The sequence below is a fragment of the Elephantulus edwardii genome, unplaced genomic scaffold (genome assembly GCF_000299155.1).
Source record: "Elephantulus edwardii isolate Elephantulus edwardi_28Jun2011 unplaced genomic scaffold, EleEdw1.0 scaffold00046, whole genome shotgun sequence".
Taxonomy (NCBI): domain Eukaryota; kingdom Metazoa; phylum Chordata; class Mammalia; order Macroscelidea; family Macroscelididae; genus Elephantulus; species Elephantulus edwardii.
Window position 1 is genome coordinate 851,238 of NW_006399796.1, and position 23,872 is coordinate 875,109.

Consider the following 23,872-nt stretch of genomic DNA (forward strand, 5'->3'; position numbering starts at 1 on the left):
TAGAATCAGCATTATAGAGTTAGTTTTTTTAAAAAAATTCCTGTTCACTAGATAGTTGACTAACTTATTTTTGGTGTTAAGATTTCTTTTTTTTTTCTTCTTTTTTTTTAAGATTTCTTTTTGTCTTTTGCTTTTATATTATGCTTACATATTTTAATCCAAGTTAATACGAGGTCTGTTGTTTTTTTCCCAGACTAAACAGGAAATAGATACAAGACAGGGCCCATAATTTTAGCCATGGAGCAGTTAAGTAGATGGCTAATTACTGAAATTTTGGCAATTTTAATCCATCCAGCAGCTCTACAAGAAAAAGATTTGACAATATGCTCACATAAATGTTGCTCTTGTATATCCATGTACCATAGAACTGACTCATAGCAGAACCGCCAGCAGGTTCTCAGAGATTGTAAATTGTCAGAAAGATATTACCCATCTTTCTCACATGTAACCTCTGGTCTATTTGAACCTTGTGCCTTTGGGTTGGCAGTGCTACTCCTTACCATTGGTCCAAAACCCTAAGGAACAGTTTCACTCTGTTACATGGAGTTAATGTTGAGTCAAAATCAATTTGAAAGTACCTAATAACAACAAATTTTATCTAGGAGATATTGAAAAAATTGTAAAGACTGTTTTTTTGTTTTTTCCTTTTGATTGAAAATTAAATTTTTACAATTCTTCATATGATCTAAAGTTCTGATATCTTCAGGACTTTTCTTTTTCTGTATATGTGTTTTACTGTATATGCATTTTTAAAGAGGATGTTCACCCTCCTTTTGGAAATCAGTACAGATGACTACAAATGACTCTTTTCCAGCACAAAATTTTTATAGCTTTTATCTTTGCTTCTAATTTCCTTATTTTCTTTAATTTCTCTAGGAGAAATTAAAAGTCTTTAATAAACTCTTCTTTAACAAATGTTGCTAGTATCCCTTTTTAAGATCAATATGTGTTTCTGAGTAATATGTTGATTATTTCTGGTTAAAAGAAGGAAAAAATTAAAAACCTAGAAATCAAATAGTCTAATCAGATTTTTCTGAGGGTTAGTATAACATGGAGACAGGATATAGTCATAATGTATTAAAGATAATACTTAAGAGAGAAGATAAAGTTTATAGTAGTAGTTAATGAATTCTGACAGATGGCATTTTCTCAGCTCACCTTCTAACCATATACCACACACACATCTTTTAAGGTATATGGAGTTTAAAACAGAACTCACTGCAGTGTTACCCAGAAAGTGTGTAAGATACAGTTTTTAAAATTATCCCATATATTTGGCTTTTTACATCTCGTCTTTACTTTTGTCTTGTGATTATTCTTTTTTTGATGAAGTCATTTAGGGACAACAATGAAACCAAAAATTCTATGATGGAGGAGCCAAACATCATTAAGGTACAAAATAACATTCAACTGAAATTAGAAATTGCATTCTGTAAAAAGAAATGAAAGAGTTTGCATTTTAGTTTTGGACTACATTTTTTTCCCCCAATACAATAAAATTATTATTTCAATTATTTTTGTTTTAGTAACTTTAATACTAAAATTGGGTATTTGGTGGTTTGTTGGTTTTTCTTTCAATAAGAGAATGCAATTTTAAAGGGAGTTGAATGGATCCTGTTTTGGCTAAATTCACGTAACATTCTTTATGAATGTAAAATTGCACTAGTAGAAAATACTGTGTTATAATATTATTACATTGCAGCAAATACAACTTTTGAAGTTAAGGTTTTGTCTTATAGTATCAATTCCTTACCATACTGCAAAATCTTAAAATGTTGCATTTGTTTTATTTATTTTATAAGGACAGTGCCTTTGACATTGTATGTACAAGTGTTTAAAGAACTTGAAAGACATACAGTCATGTTGTTAAAGACAAAGTCATGAGAATTTGTAAATATATAAATAAACAATAAAATAATTCTTAGCTTTTTATAACATATCCACATATGATTGACTTTATTAGGTATGATACTTATCACCCGTTTGACATGGATTGTGTCAGAAAATTCTCAGAGTGATTAAAGGAAAAAATATTCCAAATACTTCTTTTTAAAAGGTTACATAGTTTCCACCTCTTTTTTCAAAAAAAAAAGGAATATTTTGTAAAATGAGAAATTTCATATATAATTAAGAAAAAATATGTTTTATTATCAAATTTATATTGTATATGACCCATATGTAACTTTAAAAGTTTCTAATGGCCTTTAGAAGTTTAACAAGGATACCATTTAAATTTTTAATCCATTAACAAACTTGCTTGCCTAAAGAACCATCACATAGTCTCACATACTTGAGACTTACTATCAGGAGAAGAATATCTTGATTTTATGGATTAGTTGGCAGTTTTTTAAAATTTCATATAATTGAATTGTGAAATACCTTTTCTTTTCTTGTTTGTTTTTAGCTGTATTCTTTACTTAGCTTAGTTATTTTGAGATTCCTCATGGAGATTTTTCAACATTGTCCCAAATGTTTGATTTTCTGTGTAACGCCACAATTTCTAATATCAGCTATCCCTCCGTCATTAATTTCCCTCAAAACCTTGGTGTCCCTTAGGCTCGGTGGGTCACTTGAAGGTCTCCCAGATACTCAAACCTGTCAAGAGAATGACTCACATCAGGAGGATGATTGTAGGTCTGAAAGCTGATTGCAGACTGTCAATTGCAGTGCAGGTCAAAAACAATTGTGCAAAGAAAGTGCTAGCCTTTACCTCTCATGGGTTTATATAAACCTCACTTTCATAGTTTAAAAGGCAATTTCTAGATCCATCGTGAAACACAATGTTGTGAGCAACAAGGTAATATCCATTCACATACAAGGAAGTCTGGGGAATACCACTATCACTTAAATATCACTCAACAACCAAAGCCAAAGAGGAAGAAATAGACAATATCTACCAACTTTTGGAGTCAAGAATTGATCAGCCCTGCAACCAAGATTAATATGTATTAGCAATAATATGTGACTGGAATGCAAAAGTTGACAATAGGGAAGAAGGATCAGAAATCAAAAAGCTTGGACTTGGTGATAGAAATGAGACTGGAGAAAGTGATAGAATTTTGTACAATCGAAGATTTATTCATTGCAAATACATTTTACAAGAAATGCAAATGATGATTATTATACACATTTACTTCACTTGATGGCACTCACAGGCATCAGCTCAACTACATCTGTGGAAAGAATCCTGCAGAAGCTCAATATCAGCTGTGAAAACTAGGCCAGGTGCTGATTGTGGAAGAGACCATCAACTACTCATATGCAAGTTGAAACTAAAGCTAAAGACAGTTAAATCCACAAACCAAAATTTGACCTTAAGTCGATCCCACATGAATTTAAAAATCACGTCAATTATAGTTTTGAGGCTTGCACACTAATGAATGAAGACTAGATGAGCTTTGGGAGGATATCAAGAATATCATTCATGAACAAATCCAAAGGTTATTGCAAACACAGAGGAGAAGACCAAGATCTCTGAATATTGCACGAGAGCACCGATAAGCCAAAGTAAACGGAAGAAAGCAGGAAGTTGGAGCTGAACAAAAGATTTAAAAGGGCAGCATGGGAAGAAGCAAAGAACTGGAGTCGGAAAATCAAAAGGGACAGACTCCACATTTCTTCAGCTGAAGGAAGTGATGAACAGATTCAGACATCAAGTTGCAAGACTTTAGGATGCTATGGACAGAATGTTGAATATCCTAGGAAAAATTAAAAGAATCTTCTGTCCCAGTTAAAACTTTTAACATCAAAAGTCCAGTCAAGGGTGAACCATCAGATTGCATCAATCAACACTAGCTCATAAAATGAAACATGTATCTTCATTCTTGGTTTCTGGTTAGCTGGTCTCCAGCCATAAGTAACTAGGTCCAAGTGAGCTTCAGCTGCATACCAAGGAGTCCATACTTCTTCCTACATTCTAGGCTCAGGTCCTCATGACTCCCTGCCTTCAAGCCAGCAACCCTTTTGCACTTACCCACAAACCTATGCATGCTAGGTCAACAGTGTGATGGAGCATGTCCAAACTCACGCTGTCCTGTCATTGGTGCAGGCCTCCTACTTCCATTCACCAAGCAGATCCGCGTCATCCCAAGTTAACATACTTGCCAGCTCCCATTAACTTCAAGTCCTGGAAGAGGGCGCTGATGGGCATGGGCTTTTCCCTACCTCAGAACCACTTTTTGAGATTTTAAAAGTCAAAAGTCTCTTTTTCTTTCTCTCAAGTCCAACTTGCCTTTCTTCCAAATGTGAATCTCTTCAATCAAAAGTTCAAGGAGGGTCTATAAAAGCATTCAAAAGCAAATTTCCTCAGTACTGAGTGGGGCTTAATCCTCCCCAGGGTAAGCCCCATGCCCTCTTCGAAATTATGCTATTTTCAACAAGCATTTTTCAAGGCAGTTTTTCTTTTTTAGTATACCAAATTGATAATAAGCTGAAGACAGGTATTACAAGCTTTCTAAATCTACATATCCAATATTTGTTTTTACAGTATTTTACATTCCTACATAGAGAAAACATCAATGTCCTATAAACTTAAATCAACAATAATCTTAATCATTTTTATAATATAAACTCATTTTTACGGTATATCATAACATTAAGTATATAGAAGAAACAGAAACAGCAAAATCCATAAAGCTAAATGAACAAAATCTCTAACACATAAATCTTTAAAGGAATTCCTAGTTTTAACTTCTGCCTACATAGGAGAAAATGAGACTTACAGAGCCATGAGTGTCTCTCTGTAAGGACCAGAGAGAGTAAGAATAGCACAGTCCATCAGCGCCCCAGGGAGGAAAGCAGATTAACAGCCCATAGCTCAGTTCCTTGGTGCCTCTAGAACCACATCAACAAGAGGTTTGTTTATTTGTTGCTCACTTACAGTTATGATACCAACAATGGGGTTATTAAGGAAGGAAATTGGGGAGTGGGAGAGACAAAGACTGTTTTACAATACAAGTCCGGGCTTTAGCCCAACATTGTCAAGGAACAATTGTTGAAGTCCAGGCTCTGCTTTCAGTTCAGCAGTCAAATCCAAATCATCCAGCAAGATTTGCCTCAGAGCAGTTATATGTCAGCTGCTTCTTCAAACTTACAGAAAGGACAGCTAAACCTTTAACTATGGTCAGCACAAATGCAGGAAGCCTCAGGTCACACCTTGCCATTGTTTGTTCATAGCAGTGCCACAGTCTCCACCACCGGGATCTCACTTTCACGAGGTTCTTGCAGCCACAAGCTTTGCTTACCTCAAGTCTTGTTGTTCAGTGTGGGAGGCATTCTTTCTCTTATCCTAGTCCTACAGCTGTTAATAATTTGCAGGACCACATGTCTACAGTTAAAGTTGCAGACCAGAGGTGCCTAACTAATGGTTTAAAAAAAACCTCAAACTTTTAGGCTAACTCCACAACTTCATTCTCCACCCTTAACTTAACTTAGTCATATTCATATGCCCTCTCTCCCCTACACTTTGCTTCAGGCCAAAAGCAGCTTAACTTTTCATTTGAGTAGCAGCTAAAGGAGCTCTTTTAACTGTACTTCCTAAGTCACTAACAACTTACTCTTACAAAATCCCACACTTCCATGAGTCCGGAGCCATCACAATGAACCCAGCTTCTGATACCAACTGTAAAAAGAGCAAAGGCCAAGTGAGGATTGGCTGTCTGACCCCAGTTCTACAAAGGGAAAGTGTCACCATCAACAACAACAAAACACAGTTCCCATGAGGTCAGCCATATCTCTCCACACTCACACACCTCTTTCTATTCATTCCAACACCAGTCTTAATGCTTTACCAGGTCAAAAATGTATGGCAGTAGCTCACAGACCACACAGAACCATATTTGGAAAGTCAAAGGTTAGTAGCAGAATATAGTCACTTAGGACAGCTTCTAAAATAGGCTCACAATCACCTCAGCCTTGAGCCTAACTGCTTTAGGCCAGTGTTAGTCCTGCCAGTTAGGATTCCCTTCCACCTTATTTCTACAGAGCCCTCAGTTGTCCAGCGAACTTGGGCAAAGGCTGCTAGTTCTGATTCCATGGAATAGTAGTCCCAAGGTCAACTCTGTCTCATGTCAAGTCTCTGGTTCTCTGCTGAAGCTGCTATGGCTGCTGCTCCTGTAGTCTCTAGTCTGACAGGCACAATACTCTCTGGCCTCCAAGGGCTAGTTGCACTGTTTTGCTTCTTCCTGACTGGTGGTAAGCTTCTCAGATTCTCTGGATCTTCTCAATTTAATGTCTAGACTAGCCATTCTCTTTGTGGATTAGTCAGACTAGTCAGTACTCTTTTTTTTTTTTTTTTTTTTTAGTCAGTACTCTTATGGCTAGACTAACATACCTTATTTCCATATTCCCACCCATTTGAACAATAAACATTTAACACCACATTAATGATTTCATCTTCATTAAATCCACGCTCAGCTCTGTTCGCAACAGCAGTAATGAAATCAAAAGACTAGTTCCTTGGGAAAACCTGCTATTGAGGACCTGTCCAGAGTGCTAAAGAGCAGCAGTGTCTGTCTAGAGACTAAGGTGTGCCTGATCCAGGTTATGGTCTTCTCAATTGGTTGCTATGCATCTGAGCATGATAAAGTATAAGAATGACAGAAGAATAATTTATACTTTTGAGTTTAGTACTGGGGAAGAGTATTGAACATACCATGGACTGCTAAGAGAACAAACAGATCTGTTTTGCTGTGAGGTGAAACCAGCTTGCTTCTTGGAGACAAAACTTTTTAAACTCCTTCTCAACATCAAGAAAACAAAGCTTCTCACCACTGGGCCAATTGGCAACATCATTATGGATGATGTAGAGATTGAGATTGTTAACAGTTTTAGTTTGCATGGTTCCTCAATCAACATGTTACCAGCAGCCAGGAAATCAAGAGACGAATTGCATTGGGAAGGTCAGCTGTCAGGTATCTCTCCAGAGACCTGAAGAGCAGTGACGTCAGGCTGGAGACTTAACATGTGCCTGACCCGGGCCATAGTCTTTGCAATTGCATGATATGTGTCAGAGAGCTGGACAATGACTATGGATGATAGAGATTGATGCCTTTGAGCTGTGGTGCTGGAGAAGAGTGTTGAATATACCATGGATTGATAGGACAACAAACAAGTTCGTCTTGGAGAGGGTGAAACTGGGCTGCTCCTTGAAGGCAAGGATTCTGAAGCTTCATCTGAAATACTTAGGGTATGTTGCAAGGAGGGACCAGTCTTTGGAGAGGGACATGATGTTTGGGAGGGTGGAGGGACAGCACAAGAGAGAAAGATGTATTGATTTAGTGATTGGGGTAATGGGAGTAGGTATGTCAGAGTCAGTGAGGTTGGCACAGGATAGAGCAGGGTTTAGGGCTCTTGTACATTATGAGTCGCAAGCCACTTCATGGCACATAACAACACCACCACACATACTTTGAGTATGTTGTCAGGAAGGACTAGTCCCTGGAGAAGGACATCATGCTTGCAAGAGTAGTGGGTCAGCCCAGGAGAGGTAGACCTTAGACCAGACGGATTTGACACAGTGACTGTGACAATGGGGTAAGGTGTGTCATAGATGGTGAGATTGGATCAGGATAGGATAAGGTTCAGAGCAATTTTACATAAGGTTGCTATTAGTTGACAGTCAACTCAATGGCATATAAAAACAATTCTTTTTCAAAGTAGTTGTGCCATTTTACATATTCAGTGGCAGCCTGTGAAATAGTAAGCCTTTTAAGACATTCTATTAGGTATGAAGTGTTAATGGTTTGTAGTCTCAGTTTCATATCTTCTGTTTATTGACATCTTTCTGTTGAACTAACTGTTAAAATTTTATGTTTATTTTTATTGTTACTTATTCATTATCAGCAGTGTCATTTGAAGTGTAGAAGCACTTAAGTTTCTTAAAATACAGTATATCAGTTTATTCTTTTTATGGGTTGTCTTTTTCATATTGTGATCTAATAAGTCTTAACTTATGGTAACAAAGACCTTCACCTGTGTTTTGTTGTAGATATTTAGATTTATGATTTCTTTGCGTTAATTTTGTGTATGATTTATTTTAAGTACAAATCAAGTCTTTTTACATTTTCTTTGTATCTGTATCAATTGATCCCACCTGTTTCTCACTTTGTTACTTTGTTACCTTATGTGTTCAAATGACACACTGTGAGTGATGTCTGTGAGTCAACAAAGAATAAACTAACCTGTTGCTGCTTTTGTGGCTTTAGAAATACTGTGGCTCTTAATCTATTGTCTGCTCTGGGGCAGTGAGGGGCTGTGTTCTTTTCACTCCCTCTGGCCCATTCAGAAAGATGTTCATGGCTCTGTGCTCCCAGGTGCTATTTTTTCTTCTCTAGGCAGAACACCTGGAAATCTACTATTGAAAATTATCCAGTGAAAGCCCTTTCGATCACAACAGAGCATTGTGGGATACAGTGCTGGAAGTTCAGCCCCCTGTCTTGTTCTTGATCTTAGGAGAAAGTATTTAGTCTTTCACCAGTTAGTATCCAACCCAGTCAGATTTTGCAAAGGATGACTTCACGATTACATTTATTCGATATTTAAGACCATAGTCATCTTAGTTTTTACTATGATGCTATGTATTGTGTGCCATTAGCAATTTAAATTAGATCATGTTGTGGTTAGAAGCCAAAAAGTTATTTACAACTCATTGCTGCATATCTGAACTTTGCCCTATCCTACGCCAACATCATGATCTCTGTTATACCCAGCCCATTCCAACCTTCTCAGGCATGACAGCTGTAAAAAGAGCAAATGTAGCATGGTAGTTGCCAAGTCTGACTTGTACTCACTTCATAAAGGGAAACTATCCCCATCAGTAATATTAATGATACCTTATAAATATCTACATGGTCAGACATGCCACCCCACATACTCCTGCACCTATTTCTACCAATCATTGTGTCCAATGTTTGTTGTAAATTGACTCACAGACTTTACTCACAGTTGTGGAGTTTATCAGGGAAACAGGTTAGGTAATGGGGGAGGCAAAGAATATCACACAAGGCAAATCAAGGTTTAGTCCAGCAGTCCCAAGCCAGATTAACAGCAAGAGACAATTCTTCAGATAGCTTCTCAGTCAACAGGTGAACATTTAGCTTCAGTTCAGCAGCATAAGTAAACTGCTGATTTCCTCAGTTGTTCCTATATCACAGACATATATATTATCAACTGATAGTCATCTTCCTCTGAATTTCACAGCACAGAACTTTCTGTATTCCTTACTGCTACCTCAGAGTCACTCCTTTACTCTCTTCCATCTCAGAAATTCATTGCCCAATCACACTTGAAAACTAGTAGTCACCCTTGGTTTCTTTTACTCAAAACTACAATCAAAGTTTATGGAAAATGAAATGTCTACAATAAGCAGCTTTTTTTCTCAACACCCTCCTTTTTACGTTGGCTTATTTAACTAAATGCTGACTTTCTATAATAGTCTCATCACAATCCCAAAGCACATGGTTTGAAGCCACTAGCTGCTAGGCGGGAGAAGGATAAGCAATCTCCCTTATAATTTATAGCTTCCAAACACCCAGTGGAGGGTCAGCTATAGGTTGGTTCAGATTCAAGGACACACAACAGTAACAACTTTTGAGTTTAATATTTTTATGAACTCCTTAAAACCTAAGCATAAATTAGCACAGTACATAACTTAGCTAGCCAAGTTCAGTTAAAATCCACCAGCTGCTCTGGTGAATGGACTGCTCCCATAAATAAAGTTTTATAGCCTTGGAAACCTGATAGACTATTGATATGAGTCTCTAAGGACTTGACAGTAGTGGGTTTGGATTTTTGGGTACTTTGGTTTTCTTTTTCAATCTTAGGCAATCACAAGGTCATAAATTAATTTCTTCTGAAGTATACTGAATTATGGTTTATTCAGCTACTAAAATGGTAACTGACTTAAAAAAATGACTATGCCTTTCAGGATTTCAGTTTTCTCTTCCAGAAATTGAAAGTTATTTTATAAAATATCAGTAAATTGCATCCAACTTGTTGTAATATATAACCCATGGCCTGTTTTTTACTATAGCTCATGAGCTGTTTGAACTTTGTATTTAAAAGGACTGTTTAAAACAAACCAAAAAAGTACCCTGTGATCCTCAAAGCCTAAAATATTTACTTATGAGTTTTTAATATTTGTGACATCTATAAAGTATTAAATACTTAGAGACTGGCTAAATAATTCATAATGATTCCTACTTTTAGACTAAAACTCTTCCATTATAAAATCAATATAATTAATTGAATATTTACAATGTGTTTTGTTTTTATTACTTTTAATGAACATTTACAGAGATTTGGGATTTCCATTCATATCTATTGTTGAGCTTTTCTCTCCGCCCACCCTCCCAACTCCAGTTCACTCTTCTCTTTGAAAAATAAAAGAAAAATTCCTTTACTGGTGTACAATACCCCCCCGCAACCCCCACTCGCCTCCACTCTGCAACCTTCATTCTGGACTCTTATGATAATCATAATACCCTATAATACACTGCTTTTGAACTGTTCTCTCCCTCATCCATTTCAATGCAGTATATAATGTTTTTACTCTTCAGTTAATTCATTGTTACTTGGGAGAATAACCAGTTTTCAAAAGTTTTAGGTTATATTAACTCCATTTAGTATATGAAAAAATAACTGAAAAAAGTTTCATTTTTTCAAATATGCATGTAAATAGTACTTTTGGAAGAGAAATATCAAAAAAATTTTTTAAACATTATTATTAAATAAGGTTGGCATACATTATATTTACTGTATTACATCACTATCTTTTTGTTTTTCTCCATTTAGATAGAAGCAGATTTGGGATACCCTGGAGGTAAAGCAAGAATTATTCATAAGGAATCTGATATCATTACTGCCTTTGCTGTAAATAAAGTAAGTATAGACTTTCTTTTTCCAGTTAGAGAATATCTAGTCTCAATTTATTCAGTATCAGTATTCATCTTTGTCAAAAGTACTTCCCACTCATTACATTTTAATCTGAGGGCTTTTAAAAATTTTTTACGTAACTATATTGTTTAATAATATCATTCACTATTACAAAACTTTTACTGTACATGGGAGTATTAAGTAGTTTGTTTCTGCATTTAACATACTCATGTAAATAATGTGCACATCTATATTGCACATAAAATATGGGAAGAGGTTGCATGGTTTACAGAAAACTGTCGTAGCACCTGTTGTATTCGGTATTCGTATCTATTCAACAGCTAACCCAAAGAGACATTTATCAAAGTTCACAGAGTTTCCCGAGGCATGTTGTTTAGGAAGTGGATACCAAAGTTTTAGGCCCTTTGTTCATATGATCGCTATAAATCACACTCATCTCAAAGGCAATCAATAACAACAACAACCGAAAGAGAAGAATTTTCATTTTTTTAAATATATGTATTGAAGATGATTATTGTATTTTATAAAATAATATTTTTATAAATATATTGAAAGTGATTTTTCTATTTTATAAAGTTATATGAGACTCTTCAACATGGGTTGAGGATCAATATCAAGAAAACAAAAATTCTCACCACTGGGCCAATTGGCAGCACGTGGATGGATGATGAAGAGATTGAGATTGTTAACAGCTTTAGTTTGCTTGACTCCACAGTCAACACTGTTGGCACCAGCAGCCGTGAAATTAAAAGACATTGCAATGGGAAAGTCTGCTGTTAGGGACCTGTCCAAAGTACCGGAGAACAATGGTGTCTCTCTGGAGACTAAGGTGTACCTGATACAGGCCATGGTCTTTGCAATCACTTGCTGTGTGTCAGAGTGCTGGACAATGACTAGGGAGGAGAAAGGAGAATTGATGCCTTTGAGTTGTGGTGCTGGAGAAGAGTATTGGATGTTCCATGGACTGCTAAGAAAATTTACAGATTCATCCTCAAGAGGGTTAAACCAGGCTGCTCCTAGGAGGCAAGGATTCTAAAGCTTCATCTGACATACTTTGGACATGTTGCAAGAAGGGACCATTCCTTGGAGAAAGACATCATGCTTGGGAGGGTGGAGGGACAGCGCAGGAGACGAAGACCTTCTGTGAGGTGGATTGATTCAGTGACTGGGGTAATCAGGGTGGGTATGTCAGAGATAGTGAGGTTGGCAAAGAATAGAGCAGGTTTAGGGCTGTTGTACATAGGGTCACTATGAATCGCAGGCAACTCAACAGCACATTAACAACAACAGATGAGACTCAGTGAAGTTCTTTTTTTTATTTATAACTCCATTAAGGGCCCAACTAGTGAAACGTCTTTGTATTCCTGTCACTCTCTGTCATTGAGTAGGAGCCAATTTAAAGTTGACCTAGGTTTTCAGAGGCTGCAAATAACATAGGAGGAAATTTCCCCCAGCTTTCTCACTCAGAGCAGCTAGTGAATTCAAACCACTTCCTTTTGGATTGACCTACTGCTCCCTGCTGACTATGCCACTTTAGCTTTCTAAATTAGCTTTCTGACTATTTCTTAGCTTTCTAAATTAACCATTATTAAATCTAAGGTAAGGTTTACACACATAATCATTGGTTACCAGGAATAAGAAGAGAGGCAAGTAAAGTAAAAATTAATAAATAGATCAGAAACACTAAGATGATGAAGAGAAAGACAGTATGCAGTAAGAGATGATCAGACATTGTAATTAATTAATCTTATTAACTATCATTAATGTTATAAGACAAAATTTATATGGATGATTAAATGAAAATCCAATACATTTCTAAATTTTCACTGAAATCACAATAAAAAAAGAAAAACTACTGAAGGAAAAAAGCAAAATAACATTATTTCTTAAAAATAGACATAATCTCCTTATAGAAGAGGTTACTCTCAGCCCACTTGTCCAGGTTTTTTTACCCAAAATAAATGAAATTTTAGTCATTTTTACCTCCTTTTTTCCTTGATTGTCTTACAGCAAAATTTCTAGTCAGTAAAAGGTTTTCCCATTTAAATAAGCTTCTTCTTGTTGTGTGCCTTTATTCAGAACCAACTTATAGCTACAGTCTGATTTTCAGAGACAGTTAATCCCAGGGGAAGAGGTTAATTGCCCATCCTTCTCCCACTGAAAAGCTGGTGAATTAGAATTGCACGTCTTCAGAATTCTTGCCACTGGGCCTAGGCCACCAGTGCTCACACAATATATATAACTATTTATAATTTCATATATTCCTATCAATAAAAGTAGTTTTAATATATTGTTGATTTTTTATTTCCCAGTTTTTACAGATCCCCATTTCTTAAATGCATTTCTTACTAAATGACATTAAACCAAACCAAACCCACTGCTATTCACTGGATTCCACCTCAAGCCATCGTGCAAGATAGAGTCCATAGTTTCCAAGGCTGTATGTCTTTTTAAAGCAGATTGCCTCATTTTTCTCCCCTGAAGCTGCTATGTTTGAATTGTTGACCTTTTGGTTAATAGGCAAAAGTAATAATACTTTCAAGCAGTTAATACTTTTTCTGGGCTGCCTTTGTTTCCATATCTACTAGATCATTTCCTTATCATTCTGTTCTCATACCCCCGTGTCCTTTTGCTACTGAGCAATAATTAGTTATTTTCACAGTGGGCAAGTCTATAATCAGCCCTTAACCAGCCAGTTTTCTTGTTCTAAAACTTAAGATGACAGAATTCTTTCTCAAAGCCAAGAAATACAAAATTATTCTTTATAGTATCTTCCTTCCCCACTAAAATATTTCTTAAAGTATTTTGTGCTATTAAAACAAACTTTTTCCAGTAATAACTAATAGTAAGCAAATGTTCACATATATAGATTTTACTGTTTTTCTCTCTGTATATGTGTGTGTTTAAGTGTGCCTATCTGTTTAATTTTACTTTCTCGGGATTTGTTATTTTTTTTACATTCTTGCTACATTTATAGCTGCAAAAGCCACTTTTTTAATTGCCTAGGACTGCCAAACAAAAACACCATAAATGAGTGACTTTTAAGAACAGAAATTTCTTCAAAGTTTGGAAGTCTAGAAGTCTAAATTAAGGGTCGAGCTAAAAGAAAAGTTCTCTCTGTGCCAACTTAACTCAAATTATTAGGTTTAAAATGTACTGTGGTATTGACTTTACTAACATAGATAAAACAAATAAATACAAAGGTTAAGGTTTCAGGTCACATTTTAGGGAGCTCCAATTTAATCCCCAGAACTTTTTGTTTTAAATCCACTTTATTTTTTAAGCTAATGAAGTTAAACATCTCTATTTCTCAATTATCTATGTCAGGAACTTTAAAGGATCTGCAATTTTACCCTGCATTCAGACTAACAGGGTGGTGGTTATGCACCGTTGAGTGGACCCTGTGTACAATAGCTCTGAACTCTACTGTATCCTGTGCCAATCTCATGGTCTCCGACACAGCTGCCACCATTGTCACAGTAGCTGTGTCACTCAATCTCTCCAGGATCTTCCTCTCATGGACTGACCCTCCCTTCTTCCAAGCATGATGTCCTTCTCTAAGGACTGGTTCATCCTGGTAACATGCCCAAAGTATGTGAAATGAAGTTTCAAAATAATTGGCTCCAGGGAACAACCTGGTTTTACCCTTTCTATGTCAGACCTATTTGTTATCTTAATAGTCCAGTACTCTTCTTCAGCACTGCAACTCAGAGGCACCTACTATTCTTCTTCATCCTTAGGTATTGTGAAGCTCTCTGATGCCCAGCAAGTAACTGTGAAAACCATGGACTGGATCAAATGTACCTTAGTCTCTAGACTGATACCTTCGTTCTTTCACACTCTAGAGGGTTCCCTGACCCCAGATTTTCTTAATGTAATTCATCCTTTGAATTCCTGACTGCTGGTGGCAAGAATGTTGATTGTGGAACCAAGCAAGCTGAAATTGTTAACAATCTCAATCTTTTCTCCATCTATATGGTACTGCCAATTGGCTCATTGGTGAGAACCTCTGTTTTCTTGATGTTGATTTTCAATCCGTACAGTCTTTGACCTTCTGACACAAACTCTTCAGGTCCTCCTCGGTTTCTGCAAGCAGAGTTGGGTCATCTGCATAATGCTAGGTGGTGTTGAGTCTTCCTCCAATCATGATGCCATATTCCTCCTCTAAAAACCCAACCTCTAATCTGTTCTGCATATTGATTGAAAAGGTATGGAGGCAGGATGCATCCTGAACGCACTGCTTTCCTGATTTTGAACTATGCAGTGTTTTTTTGCTCAGTTTTGACGACTGCTTCCTGGTCAAAGTATAGCTTTTCCATGAGCACAGTCAGGTATTCTGAAATTCCATTCTTCTCAAGGTTGGTCACGATTTGTTGTAATCTATACAGTCAAATGCCTTTGCATAGTAAGTGAAACAGATAACCATTCTTGTAGTATTCTGCTTTCAGCCAACAATCCATCTGACATTGGCTGTGATGTCACAGCCTCTCCTGGAACCAATTATGGCCTTTTGTAAATCCAGCTTGCAAAAATGCCATTTATCTGTCAAAGTATTGTTCCAGTTGGATTTGTGTGTGATGTTTGTGATATTTTTCAATAATTTCCACACTCTGTCAGATCACCTTTTTTTTTTTTTTAATGGAAATAAACATAGATCTCCTCAGTCAGTTGGCAAGGTAGTTGTACTCCAGATTTTCTGGCACAGCCTGGTGAACACACCCAGGACTGCATCTCTATGTTGAAATATGTCAGAATGCCAGTTCCTTCAGAGCAGCTTGAACTTCCCCTTTCATCACTATTGCCTCTTGGTCATTACATTCTTCAGTGTCAGCCAGTTCTATTTGGTACCGTGTCTCTGTGTACTCCTTCCATCTTCTTTTGATACTTCCTGTGTCATTCAACAATCTGCCCATAACATTTTTAAGTCTTACAACTAGAGGCTTGAATTTGTTCTTTAGTTCCTTTAGTACAATTTGAGAGGGGGCTGGGTGAGGGAAATTGAAAGAATTTATTTGAATTTTTATTAGAATTTTGTAAATAAACTAGTAAAAAGAATAAATAAAACCTTAAAAAATTAAAAAGTAATGCTTGAGTGAGTTTTGTCCTTGAGTGAGTCAGTCTCCAACTCCAGCTCTTTGCACATTTCATTATAATTCTTTGTGTTGTTCTTCCAAACTGCCCTTAGGATCTGTTAAGCTCCATAATGCCTTGGTCTCTTCCCTTTTCTTTGGCTTCTCTGCACTCTAGTACAATATTCAGTCTCTTCTGACATCCATCTTGATCTTTCTCTGTCTTGGAATGACCTTTTGCATTCTCATAGATGATACTCTTGATATCCTCCCATAGCTCCTCTAGTTTCAGCTCATTGATGTTCAAGGCCTCCAACTTGTTCCTAAGAGGGTTTTGAAATTTGAGTGGGATAGACTCAAGGTCAAATTTTGGTTCCTGTGGATTTGATTTCATTTTCTTCAACTTCAGCTTGAATTTGCATATAAGTCGTTGATGGTCTATGTCATAGTCAGTACCTGGCCTAGTTTTCACAGCTGATAATTGAGCTTCTCCAATGAGGATTCTTTCCACAGATGTAGTCAGTCTGATTCCTGTACCTACCATCAGGTGAATTCCAAGTATATAGACACTGTTTATGTTTTTTTCAAAAGTATTTGCAATTAATAAATCATTGATTGTATAAAATTCTATCACTTTATCTCCAGCCTCATATCTGTTATCAAGTCCATGTTTTCTGACTACTGATCGTTCTTTCTTGTTCCCAACTTTTGCATTACAGTCATCCATTCTTATTAATGCATCTTAGGTGCGTATTCAGTCAGTTTCTGACTGCAAAACTTGGTATAAGTCATCTATTTCCTTCTTTTTGGCTCTGGTTGTTGGTGCATTGGTGCATATATTTGAATGAGAGTGCTATTAATAGGCCTTTCTTGTATGCATATGGATATTAATCCTGTTGAAATGGTCTTTTTAACAATGAATGTGACCTTGTTTATCCTCACCTTTTAAATTCCCACATAATATATCATCGTTGTTAAGTACCTTCCAGTCGCAGGTGACTAACAGTGACCTTATGAACAAAAGTCCTAGACACCTCCTGTATAACTTTCATCCTTTCTACAGATTCATAGGGTTTCCCGAGGCAAGCTATTGTGGAAGTGGATGCCACTCCTGCTTCCAAGCTTGTTTTAATCGGGGAGCTTCACCAAACACTGTCCACCATGGGTAATCATTTTCACATTTGACTCCTCAGTGTCACAGTGTTCGGCTTCACAGTGACCACGAGTTACCTCTGTACAGCAAGTGGGCATACCAGGGTTAAATGACCCATATACAATTCCTGCTATATATCATACGATTGATTAAAAATGTCTCATCTTACTGAGAAAGATTGGATAAAATATGTATACTGCATTGAAACTGATGAGGGAGAGAACTGTTTAAAAGTGATATATGATTGGGTATTATTGTCATGACAAGAGTCCAGAATGAAGGTTGCATAGTGGAGTGTACTGGGCAGAATGGGAGTGAGGGGAATTGTATACCAATGATAGAATTTTTCTTTTACTTTTCAAAGAGAAGCACAAAGTCGGGGGGAGGAAAGAGCAGGGAGAAAAATGCAACAGTGAATTAATGGAAATCCAAAGTCTCTGTAAACATTCATTATAATAATAATAATTAAAAAAAGAAACACACACACAAAAAAAGTCTCATCCCAGTCCATCTCATTTCATCTAAGCCTAGTATGTCAATATTTATGCATCACACTTCTTCCTTAATAGTATCCAATTTTCTTGCATTCATACTTCTTACATTGCATGTTCCAATCAGCAGTACTTATATGAAATTGTTCCTCCTCCTTTGTGATTCCCAGTACAAGGACTCAGCCCTTGTTCTAGTCTAATTGTTTTGCATAGAGTTTTCCAAGGCCGGATATATCAGAAGTAGATGGCCAGTCCTTCTCCCTAGTCTGTCTTAATATGGATGCTGTGCTTTAGGACAATATCTAATAGACAATTAGTCGTTGTTGTTGATTGCTCTTGCGTTGAGCATGACTCATCGTGACCCTATGTACAAAAGACCTGAAGCCTTTCTATAACTATCATTGCTTTTCCAAGTTCATAGAGTTTCCAGAGGCATGTTGTTTAGGAAATGGATACCACTTCTGCTTCTAAACAAGCCTTAAACTGGGAGCTCCATCAAACACTGTCCATAGACAACTGTTACGGCATTTGACACCCCAGTGGCAGGTTCAGAATCACAGCAACCCCAGATTACCTCAGTACAGCAAGTAGACAGAGAAGTGTTGTGCAACTTAGAAGAATATTCCTCCAAAAGCAGCCATCGGGCTCAACCATCTTAAATACAAGGGCCCTCCACAAGGTCTTGTTAACTCTAACAAGAGGCTTAAATTAAAAAAAACAAACAAACACAAAACCAAAACACACTGACCCTCACCAAAACAAGAGCACCCATCTTACAGAATCCAGCTGCTTCACCCAGTATCCAAAATGGAGACAAGGGCCTGGCCTTAAATACAAGGGCCCTCCACTATGTTTAGATAGACAAGTATTTTACTTTAAAGGGCAGATTAAAGACTCCCATTACATAGCTAATAGATGCATTATTTGTCCTAACAAGGTAGAGTGTACATTTAGAGCATGAGTTTTATTAAAAAACATGAGACACCTGGATCAGAGATACATCTATTATTAACACTAAATATCCAAACTCTCAGCATTTTTATCTTGGTTCCATGAGTGTCTTTTCTTCAGAATTACAGAAATAGGCCTAGATGATGTCTTCATATGTATTGGTTTGCAGTACTAGATAAGGTCACCGAACTTGCGGAAGGCAAATCTTTTCTAATCTGCCATATGTATATCTGCCTTTTGCTCAATAGGGAGAAACTATTTTATGATCCAAAGCTTCACCCATTCTTTTTTTAACCATATGACATTCTTCTATGACTCTTATTGTCAAGAATATAATAAATCAGACCTCACATATCAACCGTTGATATGTTGTAAATAGCACTGTTTTCTTCCTCCATAAATTTTTGTTAGATGCCATCTCAGGGGAAAAAAAAAACCAAACCTCTGACCCTTCTCCTTTATTCTGTACATCCTAGCTTTCTTTGATATGCTTGAGCCCACCATTATATTTGCTGTGTTATTTCATCTTATCAAGAATATTTTTCTAACCCTCCATCTGTCCAACCATGTTGTCTTTTTCCAAGGACTGGTCCCTCTTGACCACATAGTCAAAGTATCTGACGTGTGTCGTCGCCATCTTTGCCTCGAGGGAGCACCTTGGTTGCATTTCCTTTAAGAACGACTGTTGCTTGGGGCCATGTATAAGTATATATCAGCTTGTCACTTTTAAATTCCCTATTCTGTTGTAAAACCAGACTCTTTTACCTGACCCTGACTTCGGTATTTGTTGTTGCTGTTATGTGCTGTTGAGTCGCCTGCGACTCATAGCGACCCTACATACTACATCCCTAAACCCTTCTTTATGCCTTGCCAATCTTATTGTCTCCAACACACCCATCCCCGTTACCCCAGTGACTGAATCAGTCCACCTCATTGAGGGTCTTCCTCTCCTGCACTGTCCCTCCACCCTCCCAAGCATGACATCCCTCTCCAAGGCCTGATCCCGTCTTGCAACATGTCCAAAGTATGCCAGTTGAAGCTTCAGAATCCTTGTCTCTAAGGAGCAGATTGGCTTCACCCTCACCAGGACAAACTTGTTTGTTCTCCTAAAAGTCCATGGTCTATTCAACACTCTTCTCCAGCACCACAGCTCAAAGGCATCAACTATCCTTCTATCATCCCTAGTCATTGTCTTCCTCTCTGATGCATAGCAAGTAATTGCAAAGACCATGGCCTGTATCAAGTGCACCTTAGTCTCCAGATTGACCTTGTTGCTCTTCAGTACTTTGGAGAGGTCTCCGACAGCAGACATTCCCAGTGCAATTCATCATTTAATTTCCTAGCTGCTGGTACCAAGAGTGTTGATTGTAGAGCCAAGCAAACTGAAGCTGTCAACAATCTCAATCTCTTCACCATCTTTCATGATGCTGCCATGGTAAGAATCTTTGTTTTCTTGATGTTGAACTTCAATCCATATTGAAGGCTGCAGTCCTTGACCTTCTGCAGCAAGCACTTCATGTCCTCCTCTGTTTCAGCAAGCAGGGTTGTGTCATCTGCATAAGGCAGGTTGTTGATAAGTCTACCTCCAATCCTGATGCCACACTTCTCTTCATAGAGCCCAGCCTTCTGGATAATCTGTTCAGCATATAGATTGAAAAGATACGGAGATAGGATACATCCTTAATGTACACCCTTCCCAGTTTTGAACCATGCAGTGTTTCTTTGCTCTGTTCTGACGACTACCTCCTGGTCCAAGTATAGGTTTCGCGTAAGCACAAATAAAGTAAAAGAACACTAGCTTTCAGATTGTCAAATAGATAAATCTCAGCTGCAAACCCATGAGTGCACACGGCATTCTTGACTTGCCACAAAATCAGTTTTCTCACTACCCCTTATTTATGCTCAAGCTCAGAATCCTCCTCTGGATTTTCCTTCTTGTACTTGTTTGTTTTCAGTGCAATGGATTTGTTAATTCATTAACAAAAGGATCATGATTAGCTTAAAGAAGAATTAGCACAAAGAAGGAAGGCTTACCACAATTCTCAGTGTAGAGTTTCTGTACTTGGTTTGTTGTTTGTTTTTTAGGTTTTTATTCTTTTCCTTTTCCAGGATTACCTGACCAGCTCATTTCTCATCTGTATGAATCCCAAAGTGTTCCTTTGAGGTTTTAGATAATAAAGGCACCTCAGTTAGTAAGAAAATTCAGAGGGTTACTTCACAGGAACAAAGGAAAGAGTCCAAGTAAAGTTCTTTGAATCATTTTATCTCTTCTGTTTTTCTTGTCTACAATGTCTACAATTAAAGGCAGTTTAAGAGAAAGTGATCTTTTCTGGGAGCTCTGGTGGCATAGCTGGTCAGCAGTTGTCTTACTCAAAGACAGTGCCCTCTCCAGAGGTTCGATTCCACTAGACGCTTTGCTGGAGAATGATGGATAGTCTCCTCCTGTACAATTTATAGACTCCAAAAATTGTCTGGAGGATCAGCTATTAGTAAGTTTTTTTTTGTTTTATTTTTTTTAGTAAGTTTTGTTGATTTGATGCTATTTAGTAGTAGATTGTTGTTGTTGTTGTTGTTGTTAGGTGCCTGCAGGGTAAGTGACCCTTAGCAATCCTGTGAATAACAGATCTAAACCCTGTCCTATCCTGTGCCATCTTTATTATCTCTGACATATCATTATTTCTTTAGTAGGGCCCCCAACTTCTCCATCTCCTGTAAAATCCAGATTGTATAACCCTGGGTAGATGATAGCAGACTAGAGATGCCAGGAAAGGACACAAAGTAGTACATATATTAACCCTGTAGCATTGGCATTCTTGTGATTCTTCGGAACATAAACATATCTTCAATTCAAGCTTATAAATAATATGATAAAATTAATGTAAAATACCCATTCCTAATAATACAATGTGTACTTCAAAGTTATCATTTCTAAATGTTATTTATCATTTTCGTGGTCAGAACAGGTACATACAGATGTTGTCCTTTCTTATTTTAAAATTATCCTATAATTTCTGTTTCAGGCAAATAGAAACTGCATTGCAATTGCTTCCAGCCATGACATCCAAGAATTAGATGTTTCTGGAATTCTGTCTACACAGATCTATACATGGGTGGATGATGATATAGAGATGGAAACCAAAGGGTACCTTTATACTTTGTTTTTATTTAGGAACTTTGCAATATGAATTACTGAATTCAGAGAACTATAACTTTCTCAAGAGTCTTTAAAAAATACTGTTAGATTGTGACTTAGTGGTAAGGAGTTGCATGCCAACCCAAAGACACACAGTTTGACTCCACCAGTTGCATTATGGGAGAAAGATAGGTATTCTCACATGCTATTTTCTGCCTCTGAAATCCTGCTAGAGGGTCAGCTATTAGTTGGTTCCAACTCAACAATACACTCCAACAACCTTAAATTAAAAGAAGGCTCTAGTGGAGTTGTTCCAAAATTTTAACCTAGAGAGGTTGAGACCAGGCTGCTCCTTGGAGGCAAGGATTCTAAAGCTCTGTCATTGGAAATGTTGCAAGACAGGATCAGTCCTTGGAGAGGGACATCAAGCTTGGGAGGGTGGAGGGACAGTGCAGGAGAGGAAGACTCTCTGTGAGGTGGATTGATTCAGTGACTGGGGTAATTGGGGTAGGTATGTCAGAGACAATGAGATTGGCACAGGACAGAGTAGGGTTTAGAGTTGTACATAGGGTCACTATGAGTCACAGACAAAGCAATGGCACATAACAACTAGTGGAGTAGTCTGTAGGGAATTGGTGCTACTAAGCCAAAGGCAGCCAATTCTCTGCCAGTTCAGATACGTCAGCAGCTCCTAGGGAGAAAGGTGGAGATTCTCCTCTCCTGTGATTTAAAGTTTCCTGAACACTTGCTAGTTCTGAATTGATGGTTGTGAGAATTGAATTGGTTAGTTTGTAAACAGTTGTCAGTTGAGTTGAGGCTGATGTCTGCTAATGAATTAAACAAAGTCACCAAAACTTCAGAGAAGGAAATTGAAGGTTAGAAGTGGGTAAAGGACCTGATAATGTTGGAGTGTGAAGTCGTTTTCTGTGAGTTAGGAGTAAGAACTGAAGAAAGCTGTAAAAGAAAATATAAAGTTAAATCTTAAATAATAGTGCTTTGGGGTATAAAACAAGAAATAAAGAACTCATGGATCATTTACGTTTCCTTTGCAGCTCAGAAGATTTCTTGGTTATACATGCTCGTGATGATTTAACAGCTATTCAAGGTACGACACCATATACACATAGCAATCCTGGCACTCCAATCAACATGCCATGGCTTGGTAGTACACAGACTGGCAGAGGAGCATCTGTGGTATGTAAAGTTAAAAAAAAATTGTGTTTGTATATTAATGCCCTGTGTTTCTATCTAGCTTAATGGACAAAGGATTACTTAAATTTTTTTTAATTACTACTTTTTTATTGTCTTAAAATGCTGGAAAGTTGTACACTTTGATTATAGAGAAAATAGTTTTTATTTGAAAAGGAAATTAAGCCAAATCTGATATGCAGATAAACAGAAACAACATTTCTTTAATGGTATAGGATCTACTTGAGCCCTGATTATCTAAGAAATAATCATGGTTATACTTCTGAGAGATTCTTCTAATAATACTTTGGGTATAAAAAATGTTACACCATTATTTTTTTCAGTGGTTTCCTGTTGTGAGATGCTATCAAGCCAACTTTGACTCAGTAACACTATGAATGATAGCTAGAAATCCTGCGCTAATCTGCACCATCTTCGCAATCTCTAACATGCCCAAGCCAATTTTTATAGTAACTGTTTCAGTGCAGCTCTTTGACAGTCTTGTCTCTCTGACCCGTTACCATTCCTAGCATGTCTTCCTAAGGATTGTCATCCATCCTGACAGCATGTCAAAAGTATGTAAGACAAAGTTTCAACATCATTGTATCTAAGAAGTACCCAGGATGCACTTCCTCCAAAACAGATTTTGTTTGTTCTTTTGGCAGTCCTTGAGATATTCAGTGCTCTTCTTCAACACCACAGTTCAGAGGCTTCAGTTCTCTTTTGCCATCCTTGTTCATTGTCCAACTTTCTTAGGTTCCTCCAATTTCACAAATTCTGTGATGGCGTTCACATGTGAAGAAGCTTTCTTTGAGCCCACCTAGCTCCCCAAAATTTATTTCACTAATTAGTAAGAATAAATATTGAAGTAAAGGCTCAGTCAACTCTAATATGACCTTCACTAATTAATTCCACTCATTATAACTGCATAACTTTATCCCTTTTTGAGGTATATGCTGTAGTCATTATTTGCTACTTACTGTCCATTCAAGGG

The 23,872-nt window shown here is 37.2% G+C and overlaps 1 protein-coding gene across 1 annotated transcript in view; it reads left to right on the top strand.

Annotated features, from left to right (window-relative positions):
• The window catches only part of DMXL1 (Dmx-like 1), a 207,688-nt gene that overhangs the window by 137,552 nt on the left and 46,264 nt on the right, over positions 1-23,872 (top strand). The window contains exons 34-36 of the mRNA XM_006885987.1: positions 10,792-10,878; positions 21,578-21,699; positions 22,743-22,884. Of these exons, the coding sequence (XP_006886049.1) occupies positions 10,792-10,878; positions 21,578-21,699; positions 22,743-22,884 (351 nt within the window). The remainder of the gene's footprint in view (positions 1-10,791; positions 10,879-21,577; positions 21,700-22,742; positions 22,885-23,872) is intronic.